A 20,450-nucleotide genomic window follows, 5' to 3' on the forward strand; every position below is an offset into this window, starting at 1 on the left:
GTGAGCTGTTACCCCAGGAGAAGAAGAATGCAACTTGCTTTCGCCAATATGAACTTATGAAGTCACATTGAAGCTCAAGGCAGAAGCCACACTTGGTGGTGAAAGACTGGAATGGCTTGCCGGAGGATGTGGTTACTGCTTGACCCTACATTCTTTCAAATCAAGATTAGACAATCACTGGAAAAATCACAGTCTGCGCTTTAAGTACAAGGCTCCAGCAGACATGTTTAAGCGGTTAAGCACTTAGAAGAACTGATGCATATGCTATCACAGCCTTTCTTCACTGTATGGATATCTTATCTTACCTATCTTGTGTGTCCGAAGAGTGTATTTACCCTTATACTCAATTATCATTTAGTATTATTGTGCGTTAATACTCCTTTATGATTACATTTGTCGTTGTTACTATTATTATTGGACCTAGAACTGATGTGACTTCATGTATGATTCCAAACAACCCTCTTGTACTTACAGTAGGATAAATAGCACTCATACAACTTTACTTGCATGTTCGAAGTACACTAAGGTTGTGTTTTTGTCCAGTAGAAATGAACATCCAGAGAAATTAAACAATATGCATTATTTAGAAGATATGTGGAACAGGTATCGCCTGTAAACGTTCAGATATTTACCAGGGAAGGGGACAATATCTATTTCCACTTCCTCTTAAATATATTTTTTTAATGTTGGTCATATCCTGATGAAGAGCAACACAGTGTATTTACGCTGGTGTACATTTTTTTTGGGGGAAATTATGTTTAATAAGATGAATTGGAAAACAAAAGAGAAAAGTGCTGGTTTGCTGATGTTTTCGATGTGTATGATAAAGTGTTAGTACACATTTATATTGGTTTATATACATTTATACAATAGATATATAAATCTTAGTGTAAGGTAAAGTGAATGTATTCTAATATACAAACAATATTTTGCAGTAGATCTGGTCAAACATGCCTTTAGGTAAAACCTATTCTCTCATTAATGCAGTTTCACATTTTGACCCAAAACTGTATCTTGGAAACTACAACCAACCAACCACCATTTTGAATTAATGTTTACTTATTAGACACTCAAACTTGATAAAGTCTCACTACTTGGATTCTGGAAGCTTTTTATTTGAAGACCAGTGTTATGAGAGAGATCATGACAGTAGGTGATGTTCCACTCCTGACCGGAGGGGGCGGTGTATACTGTATTAAACCTTACAGTACAAAAAGAAAAACGCTGAACTTCCGGTATAGAGCCATCATATAAACAAAGATCCTCCACAATCCGGATGCTAATGTTTAACCCTTATTTTTTACCAAACAGAAATTGGTAAATATGTATTTTAGATAGCCCGGCAGTGGTTTTCATTCACCGTTCATATCGTGTTACGGAGTAAAGAGCCGGTAAAGGGTACCAGAGGCCGATGTCGACAGCCATGGACTTCCATTCTCAGATCGCCTCCATCATGGAGGTCCTGGCCAACGCCGCCGTCGCAGAAATCTGCAAAGTTGTGGACGACGGATACGCGGTAGTTCATTTGGAAATGTCCCGGAGCCAGAAGGAAAACGAGTTTCTACGGCGGAAAATCAAGCTGCTGGAGCTGCAGATCGCCAGGTACCGAGCTGAGAGGGTGAAAGGAGCAGAGGGATCCATCAGCAGCCGCTTCCCCGGAGTGCGCCTCCTCAACCGGCAGAGCAGGGAGGCACAGGCCGGTAAGTGGCCCCGGAACCAGGACCACCACCACACTATGACCTAAAGCAGCTTAGAACTACATGTGGTTAATCCGACATCGTGTCTCAGATAACTGTTTTAGTTGAGGTTATAAAACAGGGGTTCACCCAAATTACCAAATACCTTTTCAGATTTTGACTTTGATGTTATTAGTTTTTTCTGTCTGTATTTGAAGTATAAGGGTGACAGTGTTTGCTTTTGACAGACACCACTTTATATTGACAAGGAGAAAACCAACTAAAATAAAAGAAACTGCAATCCAGTGCAACAACATTTAAAACAAACAAAAAATACTACGAATAATAACACTAAATAAAACAGATATTGTAAGAAAATGACTTTTTCAGGCTGATTTGATTTTCAGGTTCACCTTTATTGAAGGTAAGATACTAATAGCATGATGCACAATACTCCTCTACTAAAAGTCCTCCATCCGAAACGGTAACATTAATCCTTCACTGTCAGATGTGGTGCATTAAAAAGTTAAAGACTAATCACAGTGACTGAGTGGAGTCATATTTAAAGCTGCATAGAGAGTATCTCAGCAGAGTACAATTTAATGTAAAACAGCTTCTGTGTTATGTTTTTGTATGTATGCTTTATTTCCTTTTTATCTGAATTTTGTGCACTGTTTTTGATGCAAGATTTGTGTTTTTAATTAAGTTTGATAGGCGTTTGACTATAGAGTGAAAAGACAACAAAGCAATTTAAGGTACAAATTAAGAAAAAGCTAGAACAAGAATAAAGATGCAACAAGATGGAAGGGACAAGAGGCAGCAAAGAATAAAATTACAACAAAATAGAAAACAACAGTTGTGAAATATCAGTATCACAGATATTGATAACAGATATCACATGACAGGGAGGCAACAAAAGGAAATGTGACCTAAAAGCAATAAGAATTTTGGTGTGACATACAGTTGATGTGAACTCTATACTGGAGGCACTACATTTCTGTAGTTTTTACTCACCTGGGTGTACTTATTGAATGTCTTTGGATTAATCTATGTCATCTTTAAGTAATAATTACCTCAGTGGATTTCCACAGTCTAGACTGAATAGACAGATGTGGCACATTGTCACATTCCAGACTGTAGTTTAATGTCCTGTTGAGAGAGAAATTCACATTATATTGCATAACTCTCTTCTCAGGCCCATCTTTTCAGGGCAGGACAAGGTTTCTGAACCGCAGTCCAGCTGCTCAGCAGTCTGTTCAGAAGAGCCAGTCCATCAACCTGGACCAGGACCCTGATCAGGAGGTCGTTACTACCACCAAATCTGAGGTGATTTAGCTACTTCTTCATTTTCTGACAGTGAATGTTATGTTGAATGTTTCTCAGGTGGAATTTTAATCTCTTATTGACCTTATTATATTATTCACTTTTGGGGAGATGTAGGATAAATTAAACTGTACTTGTTGATTGTGAATTGACCAATCTATGTTAGAACTGACCTATTCATCAAAAATATCATCAGAATAAGGCAAAGTGGAGCACTATGGCCAAGTGTAATATTCACATCAATGGAGCAACAGTTCACATAAAAAAAGCAAATGATGCTTTTTGGTACAGATGATCAGATGATGACCCATGTTGATTTGATGTAGACCCTGAAAAAATCAAATCATCAACTTCATTTCCCACTAAAATCATGCCACCGATTATATGTCAAAAATAATCAAAGTATTGGATTGTTTAACATGTAGTGGACAGTATCGACAAAATCGACTGAGAGAATATCAGGGGAACAGTGCACTAATCCTATTTGAAAATCTTCACAAATTTATTGCTCAATATACAGTTTGTTTAATACTTGACTGGCGACTTGCAACCATAAATCACCTCTTTGTTGAACCAGTCACAGTAAATAGTCAACACAGTCAAGTGATTGTCTCATGCTCGTAATTCATCAGATAAACACTGAAACTGGAAAATCTGCTTTTGGTGTTTATTTGCTTTGACTACAGGGCAAGGCCAATCATGTCACAGATGGACAGCCCACTACTTTTTGATTCATAACTTTTGAACCAGACAAGTTTAAGACAAATATTACACACAACGGGAAAGGTCTAAATGCCATCTTTAACTTACTCAAAAGGCAAAATTTAGTTTCAGATATTTTTAAATGGAAAAATATAAAAAACTACTGTGTCATGGATGGACAAGAAATTAACTTCTATTTTTTGCAAGAATTACAAAGTTCTCAAAAGTGAAGTTCCTATGACATTTTCATTTGAAAATGTTTTCAGTGTATACCCTAAACCCTCTATTTTACAACCTAATGACTGGTTAGAGGAAAAAATATTTGATCATACCTAAATGGCAAGAGTTATGAAAGATGGTAGCGTCATGGATGGACAACAAAAGTAAATATCAAACTAGACTTCCATACATTTCCTGAAGGAAATGTAACCCGTGTGCTTGCCTGTTGCCAGAGATCGGTGGACTTGTGCGATGTTAAAGCAAGAAATATGTCCCATTCTCTTCATCTGTGAATGTGTGTCAGTGTTTGCAGAGTGATGTCACCACAGACTTTCTATAGACCTGTATTCAGATGAGAAGCCCCTCCCACAGTCTGTGTCAGTCCTGTTAAAGCAGTGTTTAAATAGGCTCCTTTAACTGAATAGTTCCATGTGTCTGTGCATGTGATCCCAGGTGAGCTCATTCATTTCATATAGAGAATTTATGAGAAGTTTTTCAGCTTAATTATATTTGTATTTTTTTGTATTTATTCTTATTGCATTCATTATTTATTATTTAGATTTATTTTTAATTGTACTGTATCTGTATTAGTGTATCTTTTTTTGTGGAGCCTTAATTATCTTAATTGTCTGCAGCTGTGACACACAGACCACATGTGCCGTTACCATGAACACAAGCAGCACAGCCACTGAGGAGACAGACACAAGCATGCTCATCTATGACTGAAACAGCTCCCAAACAGCTGCTAATTATGGGAAAACCGTAAATGATAGGTGAAAACTAACATAATCATGAGTGTCAGACAGACCTGGGGAATACAAAGATGTGTTTTTTTTCTCTGTACTGTGAGAAATGACCAAGTTATGGCAGTGTAAAAACAGTCATCTCACCAGGAGCACAGCGATTCGTTTACCACTGATTTGTGCTGCTTTGAATAGGAGCCGAGAGGGATTTGCCCCGAAACTACTGCCTGCCATTTCACTTTAGAAAGAGCTAGGTCTTCAAACATGGGTTCATTTGAAGCCCAGGAACTGTGGCTACATTTTTGGAAAAGATCATTCACCTCCTATGTATCGTTTGGCCGGGAGGGCGAGTTGTTCAGAAAAGTTTCAGGTGAATTTTCGCTGCTCCTCCACTCTAGGTGATGACATCACCCACTCTAACAGATCAGATTTTCATTAAACCCAGGGGTTTTTGAAGACTCACCTATTGAAAACCGTGAACCCCATCCTCATACCACAGACATTTTTGGAGAGATGACAAAAATGCCTGCGTTTTAAAGTTTAAATGAAGTCTGTAGGTAAAAGTATGGCGAAGCAGTAGTGGTCAGAAAACAGACAACTTTTTTGTCACTCCCATTGAAAATGAATGTTTTTTTTTTTTTTTTTTTTTTGCAACCGTAAGCAATAGCGTTACCACATAACCACACCGATAATCTTTGGGCCAAGCTGAACATTTGTGCGCTGACAGAATAATTTTAACATGAATCGTTTGGAAATGGTAGCCACTTGAAAATGGCCCAATTCATTTCGGATGGACAAATTTGACCGTTTTTTCACAATTTTAATGAAATCCGTCCATTGGAATCTCAAGCCATATACAGTACAGGCCAAAAGTTTGGACACACCTTCTCATTCTTTGCATTTTCTTTATTTTCATGACTATTTACATTGTAGATTCTCACTGAAGGCATCAAAACTATGAATGAACACATGTGAAATTATGTACTTAACAAAAAAGTGTGAAATAACTGAAAACATATCTTATATTCTAGTTTCTTCAAAGTAGCCACCCTTAGCTCTGATGACTGCTTTGCACACTCTTGCCATTCTCTTGATGAGCATCAAGAGGTAGTCACCTGAAATGGTTTCCTAACAGTCTTGAAGAAGTTCCTAGAGATGCTTAGCACTTGTTGGCCCTTTTGCCTTCACTCTGCGGTCCAGCTCACCCCAAACCATCTCGATTGGGTTCAGGTCCGGTGACTGTGGAGGCCAGGTCATCTGGCGCAGCACTCCATCACTCTCCTTCTTGGTCAAATATCCCTCACACAGCCTGGAGGTGTGTTTGGGGTCATTGTCCTGTTGAAACATAAATGATGGTCCAACTAAACGCAAACCGGATGGAATGGCATGTCACTTCAGGATGCTGTGGTAGCCATGCTGATTCAGGTTGCCTTCAATCTTGAATAAATCCCCAACAGCGTCACCAGCAAAGCACCCCCACACCATCACACCTCCCCCTCCATGCTTCACGGTGGGAACCAGGCATGTAGCATCCATCCGTTCACCTTTTCTGCGTCGCACAAAGACACGGCGGTTGGATCCAAAGATCTCAAATTTGGACTCATCAGACCAAAGCACAGATTTCCACTGGTCTAATGTCCATTCCTTGGGTTTCTTGGCCCAAATAAATCTCTTCTGTTTGTTGCCTCTCCTGAGCAGTGGTTCCTAGCAGCTATTTGACCATGAAGGCCTGATTCACGCAGTCTCCTCTTAACAGTTGTTGTAGAGATGTGTCTGCTGCTAGAGCTCTGTGTGGTATTCATCTGGTCTCTAATCTGAGCTGCTGTTAATTTGCGATTTCTGACGCTGGTGACTCAGATGAACTTATCTTCAGCATCAGAGGTGACTCTTGGTCTTCCTTTCCTGGGGCGGTCCTCATGTGAGCCAGTTTCGTTGTAGCGCTTGATGGTTTTTGCGACTGCACTTGGGGACACATTCAAAGTTTTTGAAATTTCCTAGACTGACTGACCTTCATTTCTTAAAGTAATGATGGCCACTCGTTTGTCTTTACTTAGCTGATTGGTTCTCGCCATAATATGTATTCTAACAGTTGTCCAATAGGGCTGTCAGCTGTGCATCAACCTGACTTCTGCACAACACAACTGATGGTCCCAACCCCATCAATAAGGCAAGAAATTCCACTAAGTAACCCTGACAAGGCACAGCTATGAAGTGAAAACCATTTCAGGTGACTACCTCTTGATGCTCATCAAGAGAATGCCAAGGGTGTGCAAGGCAGTCATCAGAGCTAAGGGTGGCTACTTTGAAGAAACTAGAATATAAGATATGTTTTCAGTTATTTCACACTTTTTTGTTAAGTACATAATTCCACATGTGTTCATTCATAGTTTTGATGCCTTCAGTGAGAATCTACAATGTAAATAGTCATGAAAATAAAGAAAATGCGAAGAATGAGAAGGTGTGTCCAAACTTTTGGCCTGTACTGTACATAGCACATCTTTCGAAACCAGGCTGCACATTTTTGTAATAACATGTGTTGGTCTATCTCCAATGGTCTGGGCTGCATTTTTTTTTTTTCAAAGTTTTTTGTATAAGTCATAATAATAAGTCATAATAATAATAAATATGTCAAACAATAGTCCCCTGTGCCTTGCATTGCAAGCACACGGGGAATTAAACATTTTTTATTTCAATCATCACTATCACATACATTTTTCTACAATATCTACAACATACAAATAATATTAACATTGTATTCAGATGTATTTTGCATAGATATATGCATTTATTAATTTTAAACACTGTGTGTTTGTAATATGACATAAATAATATAATAGTCAGATGTCAGTGTATTTGAAATAAATTTAGTTTATTTATGAAAGTTTATAAAATGAACCACTTTCCAGACATTCAGTCTCATAAAACTCCTCAAAAAATGTTTTCACAATTTTTTTTCTCATTTCAAAATAATAATTCCTTTAAATATAAGTAATTACCAACCCAAAAATATAAGTTTGGTGTAGATTATTGTAATTCAGTTTTTTTGACCAGATGTTAACCTTCTCTTGACTTCACCTTAAAACACTTTACAACATGGATTAAAACTTGAAAATATCGTACCTATAGGCCATCTTAAAACATTACAAACTATTCTGAAATAAGGGTATGCGGCCAGTGATTCTCAAGATCAGTAAAGCTAGAATGAAGGATTTTAGTGCAAGGTTATAATAGTTTTGGATTTTTAATTATAGTTTAGTTTTATTTAGTTTTGACTCTTTTTTTTCCTCTAATTCAGATAGTTTTAATTAGTTTTTAGAGCAGGTTTGCTAGTTTTTATTAGTTATTGTTTTTTTCTGAATGCTTAGTTTTAGTTTAGTTTAGTTTAGTTTTAGTATTAGTTTTAGTTATTTCATATGTTTTATCTTCCTCACCATCCTATTCAAAGAAATTAGTGAGACACGGATCAGTGGGTTGCACTGGACACTTTATGTGGGGTTTGGGTTAGGGCGGCTCATTGACTGATCAGAGACACAAACACATATACAGTATGATGTATAAATTCCCTCTAGCAGGTTGAGGGGGTGTGATCCATACACAACGTCACTTAGGTGAAAACAATGTGAAGATGTGCGAAGTGTGAGAGGAGATGCACAAAGCAGCCAGCAGTAAACCAGATAGAAACATATATCAACCAGCTAACCAGCAGTTAAGCCAGATAGAAACATATATAAACCAGTTAACCAGCAGTTAAACCATATAGAAACATATATAAACCAGCTAACCAGCAGTTCAACCAGATAGAAACATATATAAACCAGCAGTTAAACCAGATAGAAACATATATAAACCAGCTAACCAGCAGTTCAGCCAGATAGAAACATATATAAACCAGCTAATCAGCAGTTCAACCAGATAGAAACATATATAAACCAGCTAACCAGCAGTTCAACCAGATAGAAACATATATAAACCAGTTAGCCAGCAGTGCAACCAGATAGAAACATATATAAACCAGTTAGCTAGCAGTTCAACCAGATAGAAATATATATAAACCAGCTAACCAGCAGTAAACCGCATACAAACATATATAAACCACTTATAAACATATAGAAACCATATAGAAACATATATAAACCACTTATAAACATATAGAACCCAGTTCATCAGCACTAAACCACACACCTTAGCAGATATGTCATATCTTAATCATCTACAGTTCCATTATTAGCCAACTTTGCTTCATTTTAATTCAGCTAGCTGTAGCTAGTAACATCAAATGTTTTTTAACATTATAACAGGTCACATACCTCTGTAATTGGATTACTTTTCATCCTCCTCTTTTCTCCTCTTCTAAACTGTGCAGTTAAGGGTTTGGAAGGCCTTTTCATGGTGATAAACTCTTAAGTTTTTACCTGGATGCTAGTTCAACACTTGTCTGATGCTGTCATATAGCTCTGCTCTGTCTCTGTCACTCACGTGCGCACACACACAGTGAGCGCAAAAAATAAAATAAAATAAAATAAATAAATAAAATAAAAAAAAAAAAGACCCATGCATCACTAAAGTAAATCCCAGACAGGACTGTGCTGCTTTGTCCCAGCTTTAGTCTGTATGTTCCAGGTAGAGTGGGGACCAGAAGACGACTGGAAACCACAAGGGACCAGACATGATGGACTGTGAAGTGTCGTATGGTGCCGCTAGCTAAAATTGCTGGAGCGAAATAAATCAATTTGATATCAATCCGACATTGACAAAGACTAAAACTATGGGAATTTTAGTTGGGAGTTTTAGTTAGTTTTGTAAGCTCACAATACAGTTTCAGTTAGTTATCGTTTTTTCTTTTAATTAGAGTTTTTATTTATTTCAGTTAACGAAAATGTTTTTTCAATTTTAGTTTTCGTCATTTCGTTCGTTTTCGTTAACGATTATAACCTTGTTTTAGTGATGCATTAATTTTTTTTAAAGACTTTGTTGATCAATGAATAAATCACCTTTTTTCTGTTGTAGTCCACAGAGCCTGAGGATGAACATGAACTCATGATTGTGAAAGTAGAGGGAGCCGTGGACACCAGTAACACCAGTCATGAGGCACCAGTAGAAGCTGGAATCAGCACCAGAGGAGACGCCAACACAACTTCTAAGGACACCAGTGATTCCCAGCCGGCTGGACGCCGCAGCGAAATCGAGGTCAGTGGATCTGACTTCATCATCTTTGTTGGGGGCAAGACAGCTGAGACACACAGCACGACAAGTGACTCTACCCACAATTCTCAGCTGGAGTTAACAGGAGGTGATAACAGAGCAGGGGGGAGTCAGCCGCTGAACTCACATGTTGACATTTTGGCGCACGGGAATGAGGCACCGTCTCACTGTGATGGTGTAATGGATGTGACAAAAGATACTGCACATGAAACAAGCAGCTTCACGTCCCAGTCTCTGTCGGAAGTGATAATCATTGATGGCGGGGGGACTTCAGACAAGGAAGCAGGGGAGCATGGGTCAGATGGAGGGAACACAGCTTTAGATCAGACAAGTAAAAAGACAGACAGAGGAAGCCTCACATCGGCCATGATTCCGTCTGTTCAGGTGGAAACTGCAGAACAGAGTCCAGTGCGGGTCAAGGCAACTCTGCGGGGAGGCACTGCACTGTTCTCCTCCCACGACACTCCAGGAACATCGAATGGTGTAACTGCTTCCAGTGATGCACACACAGCTGACCAACAAACAAACTCATCCAACATTGTGCTGCAGCATTCTGTGACCAATCCAAACCCGATCTGCCAGAAATATCCCCCTGTCTCCAGTAAAAGACATGGTTCCAGCAACTTCCAGCTCTCTTTTTATAACGCTGCAACCATGGAGCGGCCATTTGGCTGCACGAGATGCACAAAGCGCTTCTTCCTGGAGTCTGACCTGCAGAAACACATGGCACGGCACACAAGGGAGAAGCCGTACACCTGCCTGGTGTGTGGCAAGAGCTTTGTGTGTCAGAGTCAGCTGGATATCCACAGGAACGTCCACACTGGTGAGAGGCCCTTCAGCTGCTCCATCTGCAACCGCCGCTTTTCCCATCCCAGCAACCTGAAGAGACACCAGAAGATCCAGCACTGAACAGGAACACGGGACATTTCACAACCTAGTGACACCAAAGTTTGGATTCTTACTTTCTTCTACGGATTGGAGACGAGTTCATTAAAAGTGCCATGAAGCAGATGTTTGCATATATGAGGAACTGTTTGTCGTGAATGCATGCTGGTTATTAGATTAATAACTACTGCTCCTAATGGCCTGTTTACCTTGATTGAATGGAAGAGAACATTCTGACCTTTTCCTCATTCATCTAAAAGACGCAAATTCAAGCCTTTAATCCACTGACACATACAGTGGACAAACACCAAAGTGGCATCTGTATAAAAGTGTCTCACAGCAGCAGATTATAGACATGTATTTTTAAACACACACATTTACTATTGGTTACATTCGGTCTGATGTTGATTCCAGGTTAAAGTTGACAGAAAATCATCGGTATACATTTGTCATTATTGTAAAACACATTTCAGTCTTCAAATCACAGGGAAGGTGGATGTTTTTTTTACAGCAGCAGACAGTTTCTTATAAGTTTTCGTGTCTTATTTAGTTTTAGTTAGCTTTAGTTTTGCATCAGTTATTTACTCTTCCTCACTGAGATCTAATTCACATTTAATAATTGGAATTGTAATATTCATTTTTAATGACACACAGATGAGTTTTAACATCCTTGTGTTTTCTCAGTTCTCTTTTTCTTTACTTCTTGATAATAACCCTCCCGCAGTCTTTGTCAGGTAGAAATGACCCCTGGTTCCGTATATTCCTGTAGTCTTCCTCTGTCCTCGTCGGGTGGTACGGACCCCTTGGATCCCAACTTTGAGTATAATCCACTTTCCCACTGTCTTTGTCGGATTGAAGAGGCCCTGTCGAGCCCAACTTTGCGTATAAACCGCTCTCCCACTGCCCTCAGCAGTGGCAGCAGGAACTGCTGGGTTGAGCAATCGAAAGACGTGTCAGATCTGTCCGTCAAAAAAGCACTGTAAAATACGTACCGTGTGCCACCAATGTCAGAAATTCATCTGCAAAGCCTGTTCATTCACATACTGCCCTGCTTGTGCTGACCAGGCGTTTAGTGACTAAACTCATTGTCGGGGGGGGGGCAGTTTGACCACACCAACCCAAAAAAAAACCCTCGAGGACATGGGAGAGAGGGATGAGTGTCAGAGTAGCATACACAATACGAAGGCAGCGGAAGGGTTTAACATACTGTCACCATTTAATACATCTAAATCCAAATCCATATGCACTGGTACTTTGATGTGGACTGTGTTTGCAATTTCCCAAGGAAAAAAAAATATTTCTCTTGCTGTAGCACAGAAATAAGTTTTTAGTTACAGTTTCACACTGAGGATCTTTCCAAATAAAATGTACAAACTGTATATGTAGCTATTTTACATGAACTTTTACTTTTACATGAAAGGGAATTTCCCCTCATACATTTGTACTCAAACTTACTTTGTAATGTGAATATGCAAATAAACAGTTTTAAAAGATGTTTAATGTATTCTGGTATTTCATGTATTTATTTGGAGTTTTTTACCTCATTGTAGTGGGATGAGAAACAAACCATACAGTCAGTTAATTCACTAGCTAAGGTTGACTTTTTCATGCATAAAGTAATCAGAATACATATGAAATGGCAAAAACTGAGTAACACAAATAAGTTGCTGACTGCTCTTTTGTCATTTGGAGCTCCAGTTATGTTTAGACCTGGGTTCTTTGTTTCAGCTAAACACCTCCCTCCTCTTTCCAGGGCCAGGGGTTTCTGAAAAGCAGGAGCAGCTCTTGGGACGAGGAGAAAAAGGTCGATGAAGTGCAAGGTATACATCTGTTCTTCTGTCACTTCATTTGTTCTGACGATTGGGATGGAATTGCATGAATACACATTTATGAACTGCTGATAGTGAAAGAAAACAGAACACATGCACAGTTAACTTACCTGCTTTTCCATAAACTCAAGGTTTTCTCCATTAATGTGATCCATTTCAGTTTTATTTCTGTAGCTCAACATCACAAATCAGAGATTCACCTCAAAGGGCTTCATAATCTATACAACTGTAGACTCAATTGAAGTAAAAAAAAAAACTCCCCCCAAAGAAACTTCAAGAGGAAGAAAAATTACAGTACAACAGGTGTTACAGACGATGAATATGTTGATTTACAAATGTATTGGGGAGATGCAGCTCCTGCCCTGTTTCAGGTACCACCTATTCCACATAAATGTAAAACCAATGCTAAAGGCAATAAAACCAACTTAAAATACATTTTCCCTCTTCTTTAATTTTTCATTGTTTTGGTCGTCTAGCTTTTCCAAATGTTTGTGCATATATCTGGCAATTATCCTAGCAATAATAACCATCTAAATTAATGGAAAATTCAAGATTTTAAAAGTTATATAATAATAATAATAATAATAATTAAAACCGCAAGCGGTGTTAAGGCCCTCGCCCTCCCGCGCGACTGCCTCCCCTTGCGACCGCCGAGGCCACCGACTGTGAGAGGACACCATATCGTGGGCTTGATCTGACATTCTGTGAGACAACCAAAGTTTTATACTTCTGAAAACGACCGCTCAATCGCGAGCTCATCACAGCCACGCCCAACATTTGATCAAAAATGTAGGTGAGAACTTTTGATCACACATGTATGTAGGTGATATTCACCCAGTGTCGTCCAAATTGGATGTAAAATCTAGGAGGAGATGATGAAAGTATGAGGGGTGGGATTCTGCCAAAAACCCATTCATTTCTATGGCACAGTTTTGATGTTGTCATGGCAACATGATTGTAAATAGGAGTGTGTCCTCTTTGGCTCTTTGGTTCAGTTTGGCATGAGGGATGTGTGTGCCAAATTTTGTTTGACTATGTCAAAAAAATTTTTTTTGTCCCATTAAAAAACTGTAGGGGGCGTCACAGAACCATTTTCCGATCCAACTATACGAGTTCCATATCATCGTGTTCAGGCTGTCATTTTGCACAAATGTTACATTGGGTCCAACTCAATTTGACAATGTCTTTGCAAGATATACACACTTTTATACCTGTGAAAATGGCCGCTTCGTTGTGAGGTCATCACAGCCACGCCCAACATTTGATCAAAAATGTAAATGGTAACTTTTGATCACACATGTGTGTAGATGATTTTCACCCAGTTTGGTCCAAATTGGATGTAAACCCTAGGAGGAGATGATGAAAGTATGAGGGGTGGGATTTTAGAGGTCCACACTTCCACACAATATGGCCGACTTCCTGTTGGGTTGAGGGGTTTAGGGCGGGGCCATAATGTAATTTTTTACTCGTCCTACTATGGGCTATGTCTGGACCAAGTTTCATCTTTCTACGTTGAATTTTTTTTTGGGTGGGTTCCCATCCATGCAATGTATTTTCATATTTTGAGGGGGCGTGGCCGAGTCATTTTTCAATATTTTAAAAATTCTTTTTGCTGGAAAATTCTACTTTTCCACAGTGTAATTTTCAGTCTGTGTACCATTAGTGGAACACAAAGAGTTTTTCAGCAATTGTGTCATTGTGCCAAAACCCCATTCGTTTGAATGGCACAGTTTTGGTGTCGTCATGGCAACACGATTGTAAATAGGGGTGTGTCCTCATTGGCTTTTTGGTTCAGTTTGGCATGAGGGATGTGTGTGCCAAATTTGTTTTGCCTACATCAAAAAAAAATGTCACTTCCATTCAAAAACTTTAGGGGGTGCCAGAGAGCCATTTTACGATACAAGTATACGAGTTTTGAATCATCGTGTTCAGGTTGTAATTCCGCACAAATGTTACATTGGGTCCAACTCAATCTGACACTGTCTGTGCGAGATATACACACTTTTATACTTCTAAAAATGGCTGCTTTATTGTGAGGTCATCACAGCCACGCCCAACATTTGATCAAAAATGTAAATGGTAACTTCTGATCACACGTGTGTATGTGATTTTCACCCAGTTTGGTCCAAATTGGATGTAAACCCTAGGAGGAGATGATGAAAGTATGAGGGGTGGGATTTTAGAGGTCTGCACTTCAATCCAATATGGCCGACTTCCTGTTGGGTTTAGAACGGGGCCATAATGTAATTTTTTACTTGTCCTACCATGGTCTATGTCTGTACCAAGTTTCATGTTTGTACGATGAAAAAAATTTGGGGAGGGCTCTCATTCACCTAATGTATTTTCATATTTTGAGGGGGCATGGCCAAGTCATTTTTCAATATTTTGAAAATTCTTTTTGCTGGAAAATTCTACTTTTTCACAGTGTACTTTTCAGTCTGTGTACCATTAGTCGAACACAAAGAGTTTTTCAGCAATTGCATCCTTGTGGCAAAACCCCATTCATTTGAATGGTACACATTTGGTGTTGTCATGGTAACACGATTGTAAATAGGAGTGTATCCTCATTGGCTTTTTGGTTCAGTTTGGCATGAGGGATGCGTATGCCAAATTTCTTGTTCCTATGTCAAAAAATTTTTTTCACTCCCGTTCAAAAACTCTAGGGGGCGTGAGAGAGCCATTTTACAATCCAACGATACGAATTACATATCATCGTCTTCAGGTTGTCATTCCGCACAAATGTTACATTGGGTCCAACTCAATCTGACACTCTGTGTGCAAGATATCCACACTTTTCTACTTTTAAAAATGGCTGCTTCATTGTGAGGTCATCAAAGCCACGCCCAACATTTGATAAAAAATTTAGGTGATAACTTTTGATCACACGTGTGTAGGTGATTTTCACCCAGTTTGGTCCAAATTGGATGTAAACCCTAGGAGGAGATGATGAAAGTATGACGGGTGGGATTTAAGAGGTCCGCTCTTCCACCCAATATGGCTGACTTCCTGTTGGGTTTAGGGCGGGGCCATAATGTAAGTTTTTACTTGTCCTACCATGGTCTATGTCTGTACCAAGTTTCATGTTTGTACGGTGAAAAAAATTTGGGGAGGGCTCCCTTTCGCGTAATGTATTTTGATTTTTGAGAGGGCGCTACCGAGTCATTTTGCGATATTTTTTCTTGGCGACTTCAAATAAAAAAAAAAAAAAATAAATAATAATAATAATAATAATAATAATAATAATAATAATAAAACATTTTCGCCAGGCTTGAATTTTTGTCAAATAAAATTGACTTTTCGTTAATGTTCAGGGGGTCAAATTTGGTTTCAAAGTGGCGAGAGAAAAAAATAAAATAAAATAACGGAACCATGCGATTTTAATAGGCCCTCGCCGACATGTATGTCTGGGCTCGGGCCTAATAATAACGGAGCCATGCGATTTTGATAGGCCCTCGCCGACATGTATGTCTGGGCTCGGGCCTAATAACGGAACCATGCGATTTTAATAGGCCCTCGCCAACATGTATGTCTGGGCTCGGGCCTAATAAATAATGGAACCATGCGATTTTAATAGGCCCTCATCGACTTGTATGTCTGGGCTCGGACCTAATAATAACGGAACCTTGCGATTTTAATAGGCCCTCGCCGACATGTATGTCTGGGCTCGGGCCAAATAATAACGGAACCATGCGATTTTAATAGGCCCTCGCCGACATGTATGTCTGGGCTCGGGCCTAATAATGGAACCATTCGATTTTAATAGGCCTCGCCGACATGTGTGTCTGGGCTCGGGCCTAATAATAATAACGGAACCATGCGATTTTAATAGGCCCTCGCCGACATGTATGTCTGGGCTCGGGCCTAATAATAACGGAACCATGCGATTGTCATAGGCCCTCGCCGACATGTATGTCTGGGCTCGGGCCTAATAATGGAACCATGCGATTTTAATAGGCCTCGCCGACGTGTGTCTGGGCTCGGGCCTAATAATAATAACGGAACCATGCGATTTTAATAGGCCCTCGCTGACATGTATGTCTGGGCTTGGGCCTAATAATAGTGATAAATGTGGTATTATACAAGCGGTCGAAATGAGTTTCCTCCACAGGATGGCTGGGCGCACCCTTAGGGATAGGGTAAGGAGCTCAGTCACCAGGGAGGAGCTCGGAGTAGAGCTGCTGCTCCTCCACATCAGGAGTGCATCTGTTTCAGATGCCTCCTGTCTTGGGGAAGACCTAGGACACGTTGGAGAAACTATGTCTCTCCGCTGGCCTGGGAACACCTCGGGGTCCCCCCAGAAGAGCTGGAAGACGTGTCTGGGGAGAGGGAAGTCTGGGCATCCCTGCTTAGACTGTTTCCCCTGTGACCCGGCCCTGGATAAGCGGCAGATAATAGATGGATGGATAAATGTGTTAAAGTTTCAGCTATAAAGTCAGATAATTATTTCTAGATTTTTTTTTCTTTCAGTGTCACATGATTAACTCTTAACTCTAACTTTTTTCTCTACATAAACTTTATTCCAACTTTTTGCTGTGTATATGCAGTATCAACAAAGAGCAGCATTAGGATGGTTATGTGTATTACCTGCTTAAAAGTAAACACTTAATTAAATCAAATTTAATCAAAAATAATAAGTGAATGCCTTGAGGAACATATTCTCAATCACTATTATACAACAAACTTTATTTAGTTAGTGAGTTAGTGTTTAGTAAGAAGCTGAGGTATTTTTAACATTGTTCAGAAACAAAATCCTGATCTGGTGTCCAGTCCTAGTACACTCTTAAATTCTACACAGTATGTGAAAAGACTCTTTCTTGTTGTACTTCGTTTTTTTCAGATAACATGAAGGCAGCAGTCCCTCCAGAGAAACATGGTCCGTGTCAAACGCTGCAGAAATGGCAGGAAGGTGGCAACACTGAAGATGTGGATGGACTAACGTGTTCGTCTCACAGATCTGAAAATATTCAAGGAAAATCTGCTTTTAGCCAAAAAAGACCAACTGCCACCTCTGGTTTCGTCACCATTCCCAGTACCTCTCCAGGTGCAAGTGACATTATTGTGGTTGAGTCTCATCCACACAAAACGCCAGACAGTTACGCTCCAGCATTGCCATCCATAAAAGAGGACGGAGATGCTGGGGAAGACATGAACATAAGATCACAGTATGAGTCACTGCAGTGTATTGAAATGAATGAGCCCTCCAGTGACGTGATATTCGAGGATAATGGAACCCAAAGTAACCACGTTTCTAACATTAGTAATCCCTCTATTTTTCTGGGTTCTGAGGAATCCCAGCAGCAAACTCTGCATGCTTGGTCTGGAATTCAACAGATAGACAACCCTGGCTTCTCCGATCAAAACCACCTCTATCAGCTGTCGACTAGCCAGAACCAGGAGTCAGGACTGATGCAGCAGCAGCAGCCTTCCCTCCCCTATGCCTGCACGTTCTGTTCACGCCGGTACGCCCACCACTGTCAGCTGCGCATCCACGAGCGGGTCCACACGGGGGAGAAGCCGTACCAGTGTGTCCAGTGTGGGAAGAGCTTCGGCCAGTTCTGCAGCCTGAAGCGGCACCAGATGGTTCACACCGGGGAGAGACCGTTCCCCTGCCCCCACTGTGGAAAACAGTTCTCCACCTCAACAAACCTGAAGGTCCACCAGAGCGTCCACACCGGGGAGAAGAGGTTTCACTGCTCCAAATGTGGCAAGAACTTCTCCTTCCTCAGCAACCTCATCAGACACCAGGCTTTGCACACCAATAAATAGAGAAATCATGCAGATGGTGAAATTTGGAACAGTGGTTTCCAAGGATGGACTTGATTTACTTAACTGGCTGCAATAACATTCAAGACTTCTGTCAAATCTATCCTCCAATAATGTTTATTTTTGTTTGTTTATTTTAGTTGAAATCCATATACCATGCTTCATCCCTAATGATAATGTGTGATGTTAGAGTACTAGACCTGTTTGGTATGTCCCAGTATCTTCATGGAGTGAATGACAGGCACCGGTTAAATGGCAGCTCAGGATGATTAAGTACCAGATTTCATGTCCTAAACATTCCTCAAACCAACCCCAGATTAAAGCCCCTACACCTGAATTTATTAAATTGAATGTGTTATTTAACCTGTCCCTTCTCACCTAATTTGTGTTAATTTTCTCCTATTTAACAAGTTCCAAAGCTTATGACGGAAGAACCACAAGGCCAGAATGAATTAATGACACTTGATTTGAAAGGTAATAATCTAATTTAATCTCTAGGCTTTTTTTTGGAATGTAGCTAAAATAAAACCTGAACTGCATCAGTTTAGATTTAGCGGAAACAGTGTCTTCCCCATTTTTGAATAGGAATATAAATAATGATGAGTAATGTGACCTCATGACTCCAAACGGGTAGGAAGTCCCATTAATCACTCAATCTCTATCCAGGTCATTCTTTCACTAATTATGTTTTGGTGCTCAAGAATACTGTAAAATACAAGTAGCGCTTCAATTGTAGAGAATCTAAGATTTCTAACAAGGCATACTGACAAAAGTTTAGTTGAAGAAATGTGTATTTAATACAAAATGATGACTGGATTGCCAGGGATCTGATGGGAATGGAGAGGTTAAAGCAGTTTTTAGCTAACTTGAAACATTGGCTAATATTTATAAAAGTTGTTTTTCATACGATATCAGTTTTTCAGTTGATAAACTTACATCCAGAAGGTTGAAGGAAATCTATACTTTACACAGTCAGTAAAATACAAACACTATAATGAAAATATGATTTAGGTCAATAAATGTACCTAATTTACTAAAAACATACTGAAATATTTACATAAGAGCTAACATACTGGGAAACCTAATTTGTTATACTAAAACCAAACAGCGTGACAAATGAAGATATGTCACAAAAAATATACATTTATTTCTAACAGATGTCAAACATGTCATCAGGTGACATTTTGCAAAATGGTTGTCAACTCAAAAGAGTTTTAAAGCAGTTAGTCAGATATGTTTATGAAGTATCTCCTTGGGGATAAACGAACCAAATTTAGTACTACCCCCTTTTTGTATGATTTTTCCTCGCCCTCCTGCGCGACCGCCTCCCAACACAACCACCGAGGACACCGACAGTGAGAGGACACCGTATTGTGGCCTCAATCAGACATTGTGCGAGATAAGCAGAGTTTTATACTTCTGAAAATAAACGCTTCATCACAGGCTCATCACAGCCACGCCCAACATTTGATGAAAAATATAGATGATAACTTTTGATCACACATGTGTGTAGGTGATTTTCACCCAGTTTGGTCCAAATTGGATGTAAACCCTAGGAGGAGATGATGAAAGTATGAGGGGTGGGATTTTAAAGGTCCACACTTCCATCCAATATGGCCCACTTCCTTTTGAGTTTAGGGCAGGGCCATAATATAATTTTTTACTTGTCCTACCATGGGCTATGTCTGTCCCAAGTTTCGTCTTTCTACATTGAAATATTTTTTTGGGTGGGTTCCCATCCACGCAGTGTATTTGAATATTTTGCGGGGGCGTGTCCAAGTCATTTTTGAATTTTTTGAAAATTCTTCTTTCTGGAAAATTCTACTTTTTCACAGTGTAATTTTCAGTCTGTGTACCATGAGTGGAACACAAAAACTTTTTCAGCAATAGAGTCGTTGTATCAAAACCCTATTCATTTGAATGGAAAAGTTTTGGTGTTGTCATGGCCACACGATTGTAAATAGGGGTGTGTCCTCACTGGATTTTTGGTTCAGTTTGGAATGAGGAATATGTGTGTCAAATTTCTTTTTCCTTTGTCAAATTGTTTTTTTCACTCCCATTCAAAAACTATAGGGGGCGTGAGAGAGCCATTTTATGATCCAACTATA

The 20,450-nt window shown here is 39.6% G+C and overlaps 1 protein-coding gene across 2 annotated transcripts; it reads left to right on the forward strand.

Moving 5' to 3' along the window:
- Positions 1-1,198: 1,198 nt before the first annotated feature.
- LOC115428643 (zinc finger protein 3-like) lies at positions 1,199-19,267 on the forward strand. Of its 2 annotated transcripts, XM_030147831.1 has the most exons (5): positions 1,199-1,700; positions 2,872-3,002; positions 9,671-9,850; positions 12,504-12,570; positions 17,417-19,267. In XM_030147831.1, exons 1-5 carry the CDS (start codon positions 1,412-1,414, stop codon positions 18,343-18,345), a joined length of 1,596 nt encoding a protein of 531 aa, XP_030003691.1. In that variant the 5' UTR covers positions 1,199-1,411; the 3' UTR covers positions 18,346-19,267. The 2 variants fall into 2 exon arrangements, with proteins under 2 accessions (XP_030003691.1, XP_030003766.1); XM_030147906.1 differs by lacking the exons at positions 12,504-12,570; positions 17,417-19,267 and adding an exon at positions 10,054-11,869 and having other exon boundaries at positions 9,671-10,020.
- Positions 19,268-20,450: the final 1,183 nt, after the last annotated feature.

Source organism: Sphaeramia orbicularis, chromosome 1 (genome assembly GCF_902148855.1).
Source record: "Sphaeramia orbicularis chromosome 1, fSphaOr1.1, whole genome shotgun sequence".
Classification (NCBI taxonomy): domain Eukaryota; kingdom Metazoa; phylum Chordata; class Actinopteri; order Kurtiformes; family Apogonidae; genus Sphaeramia; species Sphaeramia orbicularis.

Bases quoted from the DNA above. Each gene is read 5' to 3' on its own strand.
- LOC115428643 (XM_030147831.1), top strand. From the start codon at position 1,412: ATGTCGACAGCCATGGACTTCCATTCTCAGATCGCCTCCATCATGGAG. The intron at 1,701-2,871 runs GTAAGTGGCCCC...CTCTCTTCTCAG, and splicing joins GAGCAGGGAGGCACAGGCCG to GCCCATCTTTTCAGGGCAGG. The intron at 12,571-17,416 runs GTATACATCTGT...CGTTTTTTTCAG, and splicing joins AAAGGTCGATGAAGTGCAAG to ATAACATGAAGGCAGCAGTC.